Source organism: Tachyglossus aculeatus, chromosome X1, assembly GCF_015852505.1.
Source record: "Tachyglossus aculeatus isolate mTacAcu1 chromosome X1, mTacAcu1.pri, whole genome shotgun sequence".
Taxonomy (NCBI): domain Eukaryota; kingdom Metazoa; phylum Chordata; class Mammalia; order Monotremata; family Tachyglossidae; genus Tachyglossus; species Tachyglossus aculeatus.
Window position 1 is genome coordinate 80,729,820 of NC_052101.1, and position 17,491 is coordinate 80,747,310.

Sequence of the window (17,491 nt, forward strand, 5' to 3'; positions counted from 1 at the left end):
AATTATTATTATTATTGAGAAAACTAAACATGATCTGGCAGGCAAACTAGCCAAGTGTCAAAAGATATTGCTAATCAGCAAGACCAATTAGATCAGGATAGAAGAATACGAAAATCTTAGGGGCAAGGTTTCCCATCATTCCAAATATAACAAAATCCTGAGCGATTAGGCTGCTGCTTTACAGCTCTTTTTCTACTGTAATTCCCTTTCTTCACCCATTTACTCCCTCCTCCTTTTTTATTCCCATTTCTCATTCCTCTGCTGGTCTGAGCACTTGTCATATCTCAGTGTGACTACTGCATCAGCCTTCTCACTTGTCTCTGTGCCTCCAGTTCCTCCCCTCTCCAGTCCATACTTCCCAGATCATTTTTCTCAAATATCATTCTGTACATTTATTCCCCCCTCCTCAGAAGCCTCCAATGGTTACCTATTTTTCTTCTCTTTGAGCCAAAATTCCTGACCATTGGTTTTGAGGTACTCCATCAACAATCTCCATCCTACTTATCCACTGTCTCTTCCCAGCTCACACTCTTGGTTCCTCTCCAGCTGTCTTACTCAATATGCCTGTTTTCTTCCCTCCCACAGCCGACCTTGCATATACTTTCCCCCACCTCGAACTCCCTCCCCATTCAAATCCATCAGACCACTGCTCGCCCCATCTTCGAAGACCCTTTTGAAATAACATCTCCTCCAGGAAGCTTTCCCTGGTTAATTTTTCTTCCCCTCAGTGTATATCCCCCATTTGCCTACCCGGCACTTGTGCCCCACCTAATTACTTAAATATTCAGAAGCTGTCTTTGCACCTATGTACATATCTTAGATACTCTGTTATTTAGGCACTATCTCATGTTCGTAACCCATTTTCTTTCTTCCTCCTCTCTGTAATTGATTTAGTGGCTGTCTACCCCAGTAGATTTTAAGATTCTGAGGACATTTGGGCTTTTTCCACTCTGGACTTTGATCTTTTATTACTTAACCAAATGCAGTATGGATCTGTTAATCTGATAAAATCAAATTCCGTTTTTATGAATGGATTGTTTAAAACTCCTTGTGGGCAGGGACCATGTCTACCAAATATGTTATATTGTACTCCCCCAAAGCTTGGTACAGTGGTCTGCACACAGTAAGTGCTCAATAAATACCATTGATTGATTGATTGATTGATGTGGTCTGTCAAAATGTGTTGGTATATCCCAATAGAAATAAAGCCAGGGTTTTAGATGTCCACTCTTGTAAGAGTCACATATTGTTAAAGGTTGTTAATTTTCTGAAACCCATTCTGTGACTTGGTTTAGGAAAAAAATCGTCATCTTGTTTTTGGATTAGGGAACATCAAACTTAAGTGATTTAGAATGTGAACCCAGTGGGCAAGGGACCTGTATTGCATAGCCCTTAGCTTGCATTTTGCATTTGATAAATGCAGTGACACCTATGTGTGTAGAAGTGTATACATCTGTCTGTGTATATATAGATGCATATGTGTAATTTGATTGTAAGAGCCAGACACATTAAGTGTTTATACATAAAAACAGGCATGTTTCAGTATAACAAAAAGGAATTTGCCAAATGATAGCTAAGTAGCAAAATGCAAACACTGTACTACTTTTTTTTATTGGTGGCTGTTTGGTCTTGTGAAAGTACTTACGGTCTGTGTTAAATGAATGGTGATAAATACTGTTCATATTTAATAAGCCTCTTCAGCAGGATAAGTAGCATGAGGTAGATGCTACTCCATTAAATATTACCTCATTCTCTCTGTGTGTTTATTTACTGGCCATGTTATAGCTCACATTTTTTCCAAAAGTATCTTAATTTTCATTGCAAAATACGTTAAACTAGTATAAATCTGAGAGAATGATAATTTTCAAATCGTTTCCTGAATTTTTATATATTGTCTTCAGTATGCCCCTCATTTGTAGTACATCCATTCCTGTAATAGTCAAACCTTTGTTGTCAATATTTTCTTTTTGTAAATCCTATTACATTTCAGCATTAATGTCCTGAGTTTCAAATTAGAACTCTAGCATCATTATAGGTTTCCCACCACCACCAGATGGATTTACAACAGCAAAGTCACCTAATTGATGTCAGACAGCCAAGTTCAATCTCTTATACACTTAGAGCTGGTCTATCTGGCCATCTAGCTGACTTTCTCACCATGTGAAAATTACTAATATTTTGTATTTATGAAAAATGTATACATGATATCATCAAAGGCTTAAGCTAATTGAGATTTTGAGGTGCTTTTAAGTCAATCTGAAGTGATGTGATTTAACATCAACCTTTTTTTTCCCAGTAGAGGACTGGCCTTAAAGTTTATCTAAAGTTGAAAATCTGTGCTTTTATTATTATGGGAATAATTAACTGACCTAATATGCTCTTTTCATTTTGAATATGTGTATTGCTATTGTTTTATATCAATGTAGACCTTTTCTTCATTTTGAAGCGATGTTAAAGAAATGTAATATTTATCTGGTGCTTAGAGTTTGTAAATTAATTTTATTTGGAAAAGAGTGTGGTGAAGAATTGGAGTACACATGGGTAGAGTAGTAGTATTGGATTTTGTTATTAGGACTACAAGTTACTAAGTAAGTTGCTCAATCGGTGTTTGCCTATTGTAACAGCAAATGGGAAAAGATGATGATAACTATGTTAAATGGTTTGCGGCCCTTAGATGAAAGTATAACAAATATCAAGTGTTTATTTCTCCAATTCTAATGAAACTACAAACAGGAAAGGGGAATGAAACCAACTAAATTAGGGTAATATCCCTTAGCTTAATATATCTTCTTTTCCCCCAAAGACTTTCAGTAAAGCGCACATTGTGATTGTACTGTCACTCCTTGTGTACACATAAATATATTAAAATGAAGAGAGTTGACTTGCACAAGAAGAAACAGAAAATTGATGGCAGAGCTTAAAATAGAAACTGTTTCTATCTTCCAGGCCAGGAAGTTCATAGAAGTCATTGGCTTTTCTGGAAGTAATACTTTAGTTTGATTGAAAAGAAACCGTCTGCCATAGAGTATTCAGAAACTCACGCAGACGCATCTACACCAACAAATTCTATGTAATGTATGTAGATCATCTAAAGCTAAGGTGCAAATGAAATAGTTACCAACCCGGGATTCATTGTTTACTAAGAGTTCTAAGAAATTATTTCATCTGAAAATGTAAAAAGCAGAAAATAATTAGAACAGCTTTTTTATTAACAACCATTATTATGATTAGAAAGATACCCAACTGACTACGGCCATCTTGAAAAGATGTTATTAATTCACAAAGCAGATATTTAAATGTTTTTCCATAATTTCTTTATTCTGTAGTTTCGCCAGTAATCATTAAAGAATGGGCTGCTTATAAAGGAAAATCCCCCCAGACTCCAGAATTAGTGGAAGCACTTGCTTTCAGAGAATGGACTTGCCCCAACTTGAAGAAACTGTGGCTGGGGAAAGCAGTAGAAGATAAGAATCGAAGAATGAGAGCATTTTTGGCCTGTATGAGATCAGATACACCAGCAATGCTCAATCCAACTAATGTGCCCACTCACCTAATGGTGCTCTGCTGTGTATTACGGTAAGTCGTACTACCAGCTTTGCTACATCTGAGTAAGCGGGAGAAATTGCTCATGGATGTGGATGTAGGAAAGGCCGATGTGGGTTAGACGATGCCTACTGCATGGCGGCATCCCCTCTTGGGCAGACATTTGCTCTTTGCCACTGGCACCCTCCCAACTTTCATCCTTTTTTCAGTTAACGGGGCACCATTTTTTTTTTACCTCTGTGCACTTTTCTCTTCTCCTCTGATGACTGTTGAAAAGCTTACAACAGGCCCGGCTCAGGTATTCAGCCTCCATGGCTGCCCCCCTTCTTGTTCCCCTCCCTCCACCCCCATTCCACATGATGCTGTCATGCCATGCTATACTCGCAACATTACGTAATAATGCCATGCACAACATTTTGCAAAAGATCATTTCCCTGCTGCCCCTCAACTGAGCATCCTGGGCAGCCTGGCTTCCCAATGTATTCTGCACAAATGGATCACTTCCTTCTTGCTGCCATCTTTGAGAAGGGTAGCAGGTTTGAGAACAGCCGGTGGCCTTGGGATGTTAGTAGGAACCAAATGCCCATTGAATGTGTTTCTGTGTTTACCCTGCCTGGATCTGAAGTCACTGACAAACTAATTTGGAATAACCATAGTTTTATGCTATATTTTTCACCGACTGCCCCACCTTTTTCAAAACAACTGTATACCTGTGAGCTCCAGCCTCATCAGAAGTACTCTCCCACTCCCAATAACGTACCTATACCTCCTAGCCTTCATTTCTGTTATGCCCCCCTCCCCACAACCCCCCTCCAGAAATATTCCATAGAGCCTGCTGTGAGTTGCTGTCTTGCCCTTCTTCCCCCAGTTCCCATTATCTGTCCCCATTGTCCATCACAGTAGCACTACCCCTATCTTCCTTTGAAGTATCCCCAGAGGTTCTGTAAGTCTGGAAACTCTGCTCCAAAGTATGCAGAGTAACAAATATTCTTCCATATGATTTTTGTGGACCAGCCATCAAACAATAATAACTGCATTTCTGGTCAATTTAACTACACTCTAGGTATATGGTGCAGTGGCCAGGAGTCCGGATACTGCGTCGCCAGGAGCTTGATGCCTTCCTGGCTCAGGCGTTGTCTCCCAAACTTTATGAGCCTGATCAACTACAGGAACTCAAGGTAATTCAAAAGTCAAGTTTCATATCCTGGAGATGATGTTCTCCACATATAATATCCCACGGCTCATGTTCTCTCAAGGCAGCCCTAACTAGTACGATGACCTGTCCTAATTCTCCTTGGCCTTTCTGTTGCCCTCGACCTGGTTGACCATCCTCTCCTTCTGGAAACTCTACCTTGCCTTGGATGTGCAGACCCAGTGCTCACTTGGTTTTCATTCCACCACTGCAGCTGTTTCTTCTTAGTTTCCTTTGCTGACTCTTCTTCTCCTCCTCACCTTATAGCAGTGAGTATCCCACAAGGCTTAATTCCTGGTCCTCTGTTCTTCTTACTGGACCTCTTAGAATGCTCATCTGCTCATGGCTTCAACTCCCACCTCTAAGCAGATGATTCCTAAATCTACATATCTATCCTTAACCTTTCCAGTGCTCTGCACACAGTAAGCACTAAATAAATACTATTGAATGAATGAATATTTGTATCTGCCTTCAGGACATCCCCTTTTGGATGACTTGTCAGAGCCTTGAACTTCAGTTCTGTATTTTCGAAAGTCCATCCTGCAGTTTTTCCTCCTAAATCCTCTCTTCTTCCTTGCTTTGCCATAAGTAGATCTGTTAGTTGTTCTTCCTTTTACCTTGCTTTGTAAAAGTCTTTCCCGTAAACCTTAAACATTGGGTTCTGTTTTTCCTTTTCTCATTCCCCAAATCATATCACATTCCATTTTAGTGCTTTACCTTCAGATCTTTGATCTGCTCCTTGCAAACATAAAATGGTTCCTTTTTCATTCCTTCTCCTTTTAGAGGATTTTTAGTAGGAATGTGTTTAATGCCTTATATATTGTCTGTTCTTTACCTACACTTAATGCTCAGTACATTTCTCAATTACCCTAAATTTGCTTTTTTTGGTGATGGAGTGAACTTATACTATGCTGAGACCTTTACATCTGTAATTTGTGGTCACTAAGCATTTTGCTCAGGTTCATTTTCTAAAGCAAGAATTCCAGCTGGATTTTTACTTTTTGATCGAAACTTGCTTTATGTGACATAAATTTGCATAACGCATATAAAGATATTTTGAACTTGGAAGTGGGGGATAGCAACTGAAATTACTGTTTGTGTTCTTTGTCAACTTTCTCTGCCTCTTCATCATCATCATCATCATCGTCAAAACTATTCAGCACCGACTATGTGCAAAACACTGTTTTAGGAGCCCTCTTCACCACCAGAGTCTATTTTAATAGTGTCGTATTGTTTACAACAGTATGGTGCCATCTCATAATTCTATTTTTATGTTTCTGTCATGTAGATTTTTTGCATCAATATTGACATTCTACTAATAGTCTATTGTTTATACCCACAAGTTACTTTTTTTACAGTTATCTAATATTCCCTTTGTGGATAGACACCTAGGGTATAACTTTCAAATGAGCTTATATTCCTAACTTGTGATTTTTGTTCTTTTGAGCTCTTCAACATTGGAATGAATTATAATATGTATCTTTTTGTTATTATTTAAGATAATATGGGTGCATATTATAACTATTATTAATACTATAATAGTATTTGTTTAAGTGCTTACTCTGTGTTAAGCACTGTTCTAATTACAGGTTGGTCACAGTCCCTATCCGACATGGGGGCTCAGAGGCCAAATAGGACTTTAAGTACTTCTTGTTCCATAGAAGGATAGGACATGGTCTTTAAAGACACTATTTGTCTGGTAAGGAAGTAGAAAACATAGAATGCAGGGGGTCATAAGAAAATGACCTTTTTCCAGGTTAAAGGGTCTGTATCTGTCAACTTGAAAAGCAGTTGCCCTAGTGGAAAGAGCATGGGCCTGGGGGTCAGAAGGCCTCGGGTTCTAATCTAGATCCGCCACGTGCCTGCTCCGTGACCTTGGGCAAGTCACTTAACTTCTCTGTGCCAGAGGTACGTCACGTGAAATGGGGATTAAAGCTGTGAGCCCCATGTGGGACACGGACTAGGTCCAACCTGATTATCTTGTATCTACCCCAACGTTTAGTACAGTGCCTGGTACATAGTAAGCACTTAATAAATGCCATTATTTAAAAACAAAAAAACTTGAGAATTTTTGATGGACTACAGTGATAGTCTCTTTTGAAATTTATAGACTAACTTGAACAGTTCTAATTTTGAATAACTGGGTCCCTCTAGTCTACAAGCTCCCTCTAGACTGTAAGCTTGTTGTGAACAAGGAACGTGTCTACCAACTCTGTTGTATTGTTCTCTCCCAGTGCTCTGCATACAGTATGTCCTCAATAAATACCATTGATTGATTGATTATTTCATGCTCTCTATGTGCCAAAAGCACTGTGCTAAGTACTGGGGTAGATGCACGATAGGCAGATCGGGCACTGTACCGATATCACGTGGAGCTCACAGTCTGAGGTGGAGAGATGAAGGTATTTTCTCCCCATTTCACAGGTGAGGAAGCAGAGAGACAGAGAGTTTAAGTGACTTGCCCAGAGTCATCCAGCAGGCCAGTGGCAGTGCTGGGAATAGAACCCAATTCTCCTAATCCCCAGTCCCATAGGTTTTTCTACAGACCAGGCTGTTTCCTCATGAAACTCTAGCACACCCTTGCCAGAAGTCCTGCAACTTCCCTTTTGAGTTCCTTCAGCATTCTCATGTGGATGCCATATGTGTGCCTCATGATCAGTTTGGTCCAAAATAACTTGTGTGATCACTGTAATTTGATCCAGTTCCTCTGGCCTTTCTAGTATAAGAAACATTTTGCTCATAAGATTCTACCATTTTCCTCAGTGAAGACTGAATTACAATCATTTTAGCTTTTCAGCTATCTCCCTTTCATCCCTGAGTGCACTTTTTAACCCAAGATCATCAAAGGGCCACACTGATTCCCTAGCCAGCTTTCTGCTTTTGAAATATTTGAAAAAATATGTTGCTCTTGGCTCTGGCATTCCTTGCAAAGCATTCTTCAAATTCTATTTTGGCCCACCTCATTTTCTCTGTACATATCTGACCTGAAACTCTTTAGTCAGAGAAACTCTTTATGGACTTTTCAGTTCTTGCTTGAGTGAACTTTCTGTTTTTCGAAGGTGAGTTTTTCTTCTGATAACTCATTTATTCTGTGAATAATCCATGCATGGTTATTTTTTGACGATCTGGCATTTTTATTCTGTGGGATACGTTTTACCTGGGCCACTAAAATCGTGTGCTTTAACAGTCTCTGGGCTTCTAGTGAGTCACTTGATATTAGCTTCCTCTTTCAGCTTTTTAACAAAATTCTATATTTTTTCAGGTTCCACATTATCTTTTCTAGCCATAGCAGGCAAAGAGGTAGAGAAGCAGAGAGCATAGAGAACAGCATGTCTCAGTGGAAAGAGCCTGGACTTGGGAGTCAGAAGTCATGGGTTCAAATCCTGGCTCCGCTGCTTGTCAGCTGTGTGACTTTGGGCAAGTCACTTCACTTCTCCGTGCCTCAGTTCCCTTATCTGGAAAAAGGGGATTAAGATTGTGAGCCCTACATGGGACAACCTGATCACCTTGTATCCTCCCCAGTGCTTAGAACAGTGCTTTGCACATAGTAAGTGCTTAACAAATACCAAAATTATTATTAAATTATTATTATTATTATTATTAAGAGGTAGTGTTAGCACTACTCTTAGCTCAGAAGTTGCTAGTTAATTCTGTAGACCAGAGCAGTTATGATCTAGTTAGGGACCATAGCAAATATTAAAAACACTTTACCTGCTCTCTACTTCTATTTTTATTCACCTAAGTGAATGTTCTACTTTCCTTTCATTGAGTGGGAGACTTGTTTTTCCCTAACCAACTTAAATCAATTGATTTGTCATTCATTGCCTGTCTCTTTCTTGAACCTCTCTATAGTTCTTCCTTTTTCCTAACCACCACTCTTTCCACTGATGGCTTTACAGAAATGTGTTGCCAACTTGTACTTCCGAAGCACTTAGTACAGTGCTGTGCACACAGTAGCGCTCAATAAATATGATTGAATGAATGAATTGTTATACTTTGAAATGCTTTCAACCATGACCTATATTTTATGGTGTTTGTAATTAAAAGGAGTAGTACTAAATGCCCCGTTTCTTCTAATTGGTTGTGCTAAGGATTAACACATCCAATTGGATGGGGAAAAGGGTGAAAACTTGTACCTATTTTGAAATTGATAATAATAATAATAATAATAATAATAATGCCGATGGTATTTGTTAAGCGCTTACTATGTGCGAAGCACTGTTCTAAGCGCTGGGGGGATACAAGGTGATCAGGTTGCCCCACATGGGGTTCACAGTCTTAATCCCCATTTTACAGATGAGGTAACTGAGGCACAGAGAAGTTAAGTGATTTGCCCAAAGTCACACAGCTGACAGGTGGTGGAGCCAGGATTAGAACCCATGACCTCTGACTCCCAAGCCCATGTTCTTTCCACTGAGCCATGCTGCTTCTCTTATAAGGCTGTTTACGTAGTATGTGTTGAATGCACTCCTGAACAGATGACATTTCAGGCCAGAACCAGTATAGGAATCATACTCTGAAACTTCATCAAGTTGAACGTGTACATTTATAGTTTTAGCACTGTGCTGCCCTCCCATCAATCTAGCTCCCTTGTCCCATGTGAGAGACACTTGTCTGTAAGAACTGGAAACCTGTGAGATCAGAAGGAGTTTTGAGTAGCCCTCTGATGTTGCTTAGGCAGGGGAATAGTGGGTTTCTCTCTTTGCTGTGAAGTCCTCCTCCTTAGACAAAGTACTTTTTGTGCTGTTTCTATAGGGGGGTTTGGGAGATTCTTAGCTAAAGTGGAGTTTCCAGGTGCGGTTTTTTGTCATAGAGAACCTGAATGTTTTAACTGATATTCCTGCCTTTCCCCTCTTATTAATTGTGGTGTTAAGTGCTTGCTATATGCCAAGAACTGTACTAAGTGGTAGGGAAAATACAAGGTAATCAGGTCAGACACTGTCCCTGTCCCATATTGAGTTCACAATCTAAAATGGAGGGAAAACAGGCATTGAATCCGCATTTTACAGAGGTGGAAACTGAGGCACAGAGAAGTTAAGTGACTTGCCTAAGGTCCCACAACAGGCAAAAGACATTGCCAGGATTAGAACTCAGGTCCTCTAGCTCCATGGCCTGGGCTGTTTCTACTAGGCCATGCTGCTTCAGATACTGTTATTGAAATATACCTTAGCTTTTTGTACCACCTTTTCTCTGAAGAACTCAAAGCACCAACCTGAATGATCTCAGTAGTGTCAGAGCTGTACATTTAATCATTTATTCTGGTCTCACTGTTTGTAAATCATTATGTCTGCCTCCCCTGTTAGAGTGTAAATTCCTTGTGGACAAATCCTACCTGGGCTAATGGCACAAAGAACCTGAAATTCACAAGGGGTCAATGAAATTTTGTTCTGACCCCATTTTCTCTGCAACAGAGGAAGGTTAGAGAATCCCCTACCATAGAACTATTTAATTCAGTTTACACAGATTTAATCCAACAAAGTGAACAGGATCAATCAATCGTTTTTATTGAGTGCTTATTGCATAAAAGTAACAATTGACAGTTCACATTGTTAAGCACCTAGAACTTGTCCTTCCATTAATGTTACAGAGCAGGTATTTTAGTAGATGAAAAATAAAAACTGGTCTGGAAAATCGTGCTGTTAGTTATTTTGAGCCTGTAGTTATTTTTGCATTTGATTGATGTAATTCAGGTACTACGAAAGTAAGCCACAAATCATTGCTTGGAAATCGTTCCTAGAAAGTAATTCTGGTACTATGCCATGAAACTAGAGGGAAGAGATAATGTTTTCGGATACCAGGAACATTTAATGCAGAACACAGATCTTCCTTTACTTTTTTACTGGTTATTTTTTATTCCCTGACATCCAAGTGGATTTTCTTTATCTTCTGCTCCATCATTCTTCCCCTCCACCCATATTTAAAAACACTTACTTCAGTCCTTTGGTGGCCAATTTGTAGGTCAAATGTTAGGAGGCAGGTATTTGAAAGAAAGCATCCTTAAACTAACAGAAATATGATGAAAATGTATAGAAATAAATGTACATTTTAAAAAGATTCATGCTCTAACATTTAGGGTGGTTGTTATTCCAAAACCCTTTTGGCTGTCATTTTGCTAAATCATTAAAAAATGCATGTATTTTTTAAGAACATAAAACATTCATTAGTTACAGCATGAAATAGTATTCAGGTAGTCTTTAAGCTATTCATCTTTGCAACAGCTGATCTTAATTTAGTACAGGACTATTTTTCCTTTTGGGATTTACTCTTACTTTAAAGCAGCTTCACTTCAGGTGAATTTTTGATCCTCAGAGAGCCAGCCCAAAAGAGTTTAGGGGAGGAGAGGCAGGATTGGCCAATAAGAAATCAGATTGCTCTTCTCCCAGGCTGGTTCTCTCCCTGCCCCTTCTTCTTCCAGAGAAGAGCATGCACAAGAGTTTCTGATAACCAGCAAGCATTCCTGTTGTATTAATGTAGTAGATATCTAATATATTCATTTCATAGACTCACTGTTCTAACCATTTTTTCATAAATATTCTCTTTAGTATGACATAATTGGGTACATTACAAACACTTAAGAAAATGATATAGTTCAGAACCTTTTGTAGTGCTGTTTTATGAATGTATTTCTGTTTTCAATCCAGGGTTATTCCATTATTTTTTTTTTCTGGAGTTGGGGGCTGGGGTAGAGGTGTAACATACTAGTTCATGGAAATTCCCTAATTTTTTTTTAAACTTATGAAGATTGAAAACCTAGATCCCCGAGGAATTCAGCTGTCAGCTCTGTTTATGAGTGGTGTGGATATGGCACTCTTCGCAAATGATGCTTGTGGGCAGCCAATCCCTTGGGAGCACTGTTGTCCTTGGATGTATTTTGATGGAAAACTTTTCCAGACCAAACTTATCAAAGCAAGCCGAGAAAAAGTTCCACTCATTGACCTCTGTGATGGTCAGGTATGTAATTAGAAGTGTAGTGTTCTGAAATGCCTATAAATCGTACAGATGTTTTTGTTTCTTTTGCTTTGTAGTTTTTGCTGTCATGCTCTTAAATAAATAGATTGAACTTTACATTAATCTGTCCCCTCCCCCCATTTTTTTTTTTTTGCAAACCTGCACTAGAGTTTGTAAACCAACCTCTTTTCAGAGATTTTAGCACAATTGACATTAGAAACCTAAATGAATTCCATGTTGATTAGACACTGCCAGAATTTTGAAAACAGGGTAACTAATGTTGACAGAGGGTATTGGAGACAGATTTGGACACCTAATTTTAAGAAGGAAAGAAAATGGTGAGCTTTGTCAATATGAAGATATTTGCGGCCAGTGACTCATTTATTTCCTTTGATATGGTAATACCTCTATTTCATATGGACTTGTAAAATGTGACTTTGGGCTTTTAATTCATATATTCAGGTGGCTTCCTTTAAATGAACCAGGGAATTATGGTACATGAAATAGTATTTACTAGGGAGTTTCTTTTCCTTAGTTTCATTATAAACTATTTTTTTTTTTGGTCTGAAAGACACGTTGCACAAACTTGGAAGCTTTAATTTCTAAATGCTCTAAAAGAACTAAAATTACCAATTTATGTATTTGACCTTAAAGATTTCTTGCAGATCTGTGAAAAAAAATGTAACTTCATGACTCAGCTGATCGATTTTGTAGAGAAGGAGATGGATATATTGTATTTTTTTTATTTCAGTGTTCCACATAGGCTCAAACATTTGCTTAGTCCAAATGTAGAATTTAAATAACATTGTCCACTTGGCTTTATTTTTAGGTTGAGCAGGCTGCCAAGGTTGAAAAGATGCGTCAAAGCATCCTGGAAGGGTTAAATTTCTCCAGGCAAAATCATCCGCTCCCTTTCCCACCTCCTCCTGCCATGCCTTTCTACCCAGGTTCTATGTATCCTCGACACTTCGGGCCAGTCCCACCACCTCAGGGCAGGGGTCGAGGCTTTGCAGGTAAGTGGTATGTGGCCTCAAATGCGTAAATGAAATTATTTGCTGTTGCTGATTGTAACTGTAGCCTCAAATGCATAAATGAAATTATTTGCAGTTACTGAAATATCTTTAGGCTGATTGCAGATTATCACAAACTCAAAATACCTGGTTGAAATGAGATATGGATCGTTCTAGAATTCTGCCAGTTGCGCTTGTATATTTTGGAGTACGTGTATATTTAAATATTGCATATGTTAATTATTGAATACCTAGGTGGATGTGGTAGAAAAAATGTCTAAAAAGCTCACAGACATTTTAAGCTTTGTGTATTTGGCTGAAACCAAGCTATCAGTCCTTGATTTCCAAATCAAGACCAAAGCCAATCTTCCAGTTTGTTGTAACTGTTAGCTTTTTCTAGAGACAATCCAAATTCCAGTGACTCTTTTTAGACTTCTGTGGTGCTCAAATGAGGTGCTCTCTGGGGGACTTTGTGATGAATGTCCTTCAGCTTGAAGACGATGCTGCTGACGATGAGATTGTATCAGTGAATCATGCTGAGGCCCTCTTGCCCTACAGAGTGATACACCGGTAACGGTAATACTTCAGCCAAGTCTCCAGCATCACACTGGAATGCATAGTCTTCGTTAATCCCTCAGCACAATGATGACAAGCCACCTTTGAATGCCAGTCTTTTGTTTTCATATAAATAATGCTAATAAATTTTGGTTCGCTATGATTTCAGACAAAACACAGCAGTGGCTTCTCTCAAGGGAAAAACACTCCCTTATTCCTAGTCCCCTCATGGCTTTTCCCCTGTTTCTCTTTACCCTGGGTCTAACAGGAGTCTATGGCTTTGGAGGCCCTTATGGGGAAACAGTAGCAACAGGCGCTTACCGTGCCTTCCGGGTGGCGACAGCACCAGGACCCTGTGGAGCCTTCTCGGGCAATGACAACAACAGGACTAGCAAGTTACAGGGCGGTAATTATACCCAAACCCTCTTCTTAAGAGCTTCTGGCCACAGCTTTCTTCACGCCACAATCTGATGGCTCCCAACTGACTCTCAAGTTTTCTGCTTCTTACTTAACTTGCTTCAACTGCCACATTTTCTATCAACTTTCCGCCCTTTAGGTCCTTGTGACATCATTCCCTAAACTGTTGCACTATCCTAGAACCTCTTTCTCCAGGTCTCCTGCGACAACCTGACTCCAGCCAATCTTTGCCTTGTAGCATAAACTCTTGGTTTGTTCTCATTCAAATGATTCTAAAATGCATTTAGCTCCCTTAGCCGAGAGGTAATGTGTGGATAAGTAAGGGAATGATATGGGCTGCCGTCGTTTTGATGTATTAAATATCATTTTCTCCAACTAGAGGTGGGTAAATTGCCTTAGAAAGTTTTAATGCTGAGGTAGAATTACCGATTTGTACTTCCCAAGCGCTTAGTACAGTGCTCTGCACACAGTAAGCGCTCAATAAATACGATTGAATGAATTATTGGTATGAAAACTTATTAATTATTTTGCTAGAGTGTGTTATAGTAGAGTTTTGAGTTCACATATATGGAGATTCGATTATAAAAGGTCCCACTGTCTTCTATGATGAGATTGTAATGGGTCATTAAAATCTGAATTCTCTGTGAGCTCGTGGTGGGTAGGGATTGTCTCTCGTTATTGCTCTATTGTACTTTCCCAGGTGCTTAGTACAGTGCTCTGCATACAGGAAGCATTCAATAAACACGATTGAATGAATGACTGTTAAAATATTTCTGCTACAGATTTTGCTGATTTTGTAGATTTTTAAGCTTTCACATTTTTTAGGGGTGTTTTGGTAAGGCAATTTAATTTATTGGACAGATTGACTTGTGTTGAAACCAAAGATTTAGTTTTTCACACATGAAGGCAAGTGCTTAATATAGTGTGTTCTGCACACAGTATCAGTCAATCATATTTATTGAGCGCTTACTGTGTGCAGAGCATTGGCTCAGTAGCTATTAGGAGAGTACAGTGTAACAGAGCTGGAAGACACATTCCGTACCCACAGCAAGCATATAGTCTAAAAGGGGAGACAGACATTGCTATACATACTAAATTACAGATACTATGCATAAATGCTGTGGGGCTGAGGATGCGATGAATAAAGGGTGCAAATCCAAGTATGGCAAGCACTCAGTAAATACCATTGATTGATTGATTTACTATAAAATGCCTAACAACTCTTCCTTTGCTCTCTCAAGATATTTTTTACCAGACTAATTTAGTTGTATATTTACACGGTATAGTTGTACAACCTTCTAGGAGTGAACTTGCAAGGCTCGAATACCTAAGTAGTGAGTAGGTCCTTTAGGTATTCAGAAAGTTAAGATTTGGGACTTTGGTTCTTATCATTGTTGATATTGAGTACCAAAATATGAAAAGCCTGCCTCTCAAAGAATTTCCACAAATTTTTAGAAAGTAATGGGTTCTTGAAGATGTGTTTTGTTTTATGGATTTTATGACTGTTTTTGTTTGATTTGGAAGGGGAGGAAGTTTATGTGGAATAAATAAGGGAAAAAATATAGATCTGATATTGTGTAGGACATGCCTAGGTGGACCTATTAAATAAAGCCCTTATTTTAAGATGCCGCTATCCATATGATCTGCTATCATTTTTTAATCTTTTTTTCTTTAATCATTTATCATGAATAGCTGATCATTTGATATTCCATCAAGGAATAAGGGTTAAAAATACTTGAAAATGGTAAAGAGAATGCATTGGAAATTAATGTGAACGATTAACCTGTTTCAGTATGGTTACATAAGAGATTTTTATGTTGAACATAGCATGTAGTGTGATAATAATAATAATAATAATAATCCTTATTAAGCGCTTACTATGTTGCAAACACTGTTCTAAGCACTAGGGCAGATACAAGATAGATTGGACACACAGTAGAGAGACCCCCAAAATCAAACCAAGAAGTTTGGTTTATAGCACGGTTTGACAATAATTCTCCTCTTTCCCTGAAATACCTTTAATTCTGAGATTGTAAAGATTTTGCTTTTCCCCCATTTTGCAGGAGTCCAGCCTATTCCTTCTCAGGGAGGAAAACTTGAAATAGCTGGGACTGTTGTTGGCCACTGGGCAGGAAGCAGAAGAGGACGGGGAGGCCGAGGACCTTTCCCACTGCAGGTAGTTTCTGTTGGTGGACCAGCAAGAGGGTAAGTGCAGCGTAGGCCACCTCTTCCTTTATTAATGTAGGTCCCTTACTGATTGAAATCTTGAGCTGAATGAAATCCCCAGTTAATTGAGAAATATTTTAAAATATTTTATTGATATTCAGATATATTTTAAACCTCTTGCTACGTAGAAATTAGTTGGAAATTGTAGCTGTGCTCAGATCCAGTCTCATCCATAGCTTTTTAAAATAATTATGTCTACTCTTTATCTCTCGCTTATAACCTGGGCTGAAAGCACATATATTTGGTTTTTGAAACAGGTTTAGGAACTCCTTCAAATAGAAATGGTGGAATAAATCAGACGATCTATCAAGTAGCATTTCTGTCATTGCTAAGACATGTTAACTAGTTTTTCTTTAATAATAATAATGATGGTATTTGTTAAGAGCTTATTATGTGCCAAGCACTGTTCTAAGCCCTGGGGTAAATACAAGGTAATCAGATTGTCCCACATGGGGCTCACAGTCTCAGTCCCCATTTTACAGACGAGCTAACTGAGGCACAGAGAAGTTAAGTGACTTGCCCAAGGTCACACAGCAGACAAGTGGTGAAACCGGGATTAGAACCCACGACCTCTGATTCCCAAGCCTGTGCTCTTGCCACTGGGCCATGCTGCTCCTCAAGAATGGATATATAGAGTTCACATTGAAGTGATTTCTAATTAAATTCAATTCCAAAGGTAGCCTTTAATATAAAAAAGTACTTGTTAAATCAGTAACCATGATACATTATATATTCGTAGAAACAGAAAATGGGGTGCTTCAACTAACTTAATATTCCCAAATTCAATGATTTCGGAAATGGTTCCTTATTTTTTTTCTTTTAGTAGGTAGCTGGTTATCCCTATGCTAGCTATCGGCAGTAAATACAATTAGACATAATTTCTGGTCATTCAACTTATTATCTAAGTTTATTTTTATAATATTCTTAGAAATGTCCGCAAATTGCTTAAATGGGTTTGTTCTTGTCTTTTTTATACTCTTAGACGTCCAAGGGGCGTTATTTCCACCCCAGTGATTAGAACATTTGGAAGAGGTGGAAGGTACTATGGGAGAGGCTATAAAAACCAGGGAGCAATTCAGGTAATACTGTTTTCTTTCTTGCAATCCCAAGTGAACTTCAACTTCTCAGGCCTGAATTGTGCATACTGGTCTTGAGAAAGGGGGGAGATTGGAGTCCTTCCATAACTGCAATGGCATGTTTGTTTCTATTTACTTTAATGATTAGAGCATCACAACATTAAGGACATGTGTCTTTTTGCAGCTCTAAAATACTTCTAGCAGGGTTAAAAGAGGAAAATTGAAATGCTTCAAAAGATGAGTTTGTACAGCTTCAAGCAAGTAATTTTTTTGCAATTAAGAAGTGTGACTTGATGAGGATTTTCAAGCCAGATTCTCTCTCTGTGGCAATTTTTGTCTAGCTTAGGCAATGTCTCTTGTAGAAGAACCCAAAGGGAAAACAGGACAGGCATCTCTCAAAACAAACCTTGATCCAGTTTGCCTGGGCACAATTCATGATGAAAGGAATTGTAAGAACAATTTCAGAGAGATGCCGGTTTCTCCTTGTTTCATCTCCAGAGCTAATAATAAGTGGGCACACTGTC

At 38.7% G+C, this 17,491-nt stretch overlaps 1 protein-coding gene across 5 annotated transcripts in view; it reads left to right on the plus strand.

The window, feature by feature from the left end:
- The window catches only part of FAM120A (family with sequence similarity 120A), a 94,586-nt gene that overhangs the window by 67,315 nt on the left and 9,780 nt on the right, over positions 1 to 17,491 (plus strand). For 4 of the 5 annotated variants that reach the window (XM_038771849.1, XM_038771852.1, XM_038771851.1 and 1 more), the window contains exons 11-17: positions 3,327 to 3,576; positions 4,607 to 4,721; positions 11,477 to 11,686; positions 12,513 to 12,696; positions 13,517 to 13,654; positions 15,729 to 15,870; positions 16,874 to 16,970. In XM_038771849.1, coding sequence (XP_038627777.1) covers positions 3,327 to 3,576; positions 4,607 to 4,721; positions 11,477 to 11,686; positions 12,513 to 12,696; positions 13,517 to 13,654; positions 15,729 to 15,870; positions 16,874 to 16,970 — 1,136 coding nt within the window. The remainder of the gene's footprint in view (positions 1 to 3,326; positions 3,577 to 4,606; positions 4,722 to 11,476; positions 11,687 to 12,512; positions 12,697 to 13,516; positions 13,655 to 15,728; positions 15,871 to 16,873; positions 16,971 to 17,491) is intronic. The other variant, XM_038771853.1, reaches the window with a different exon arrangement.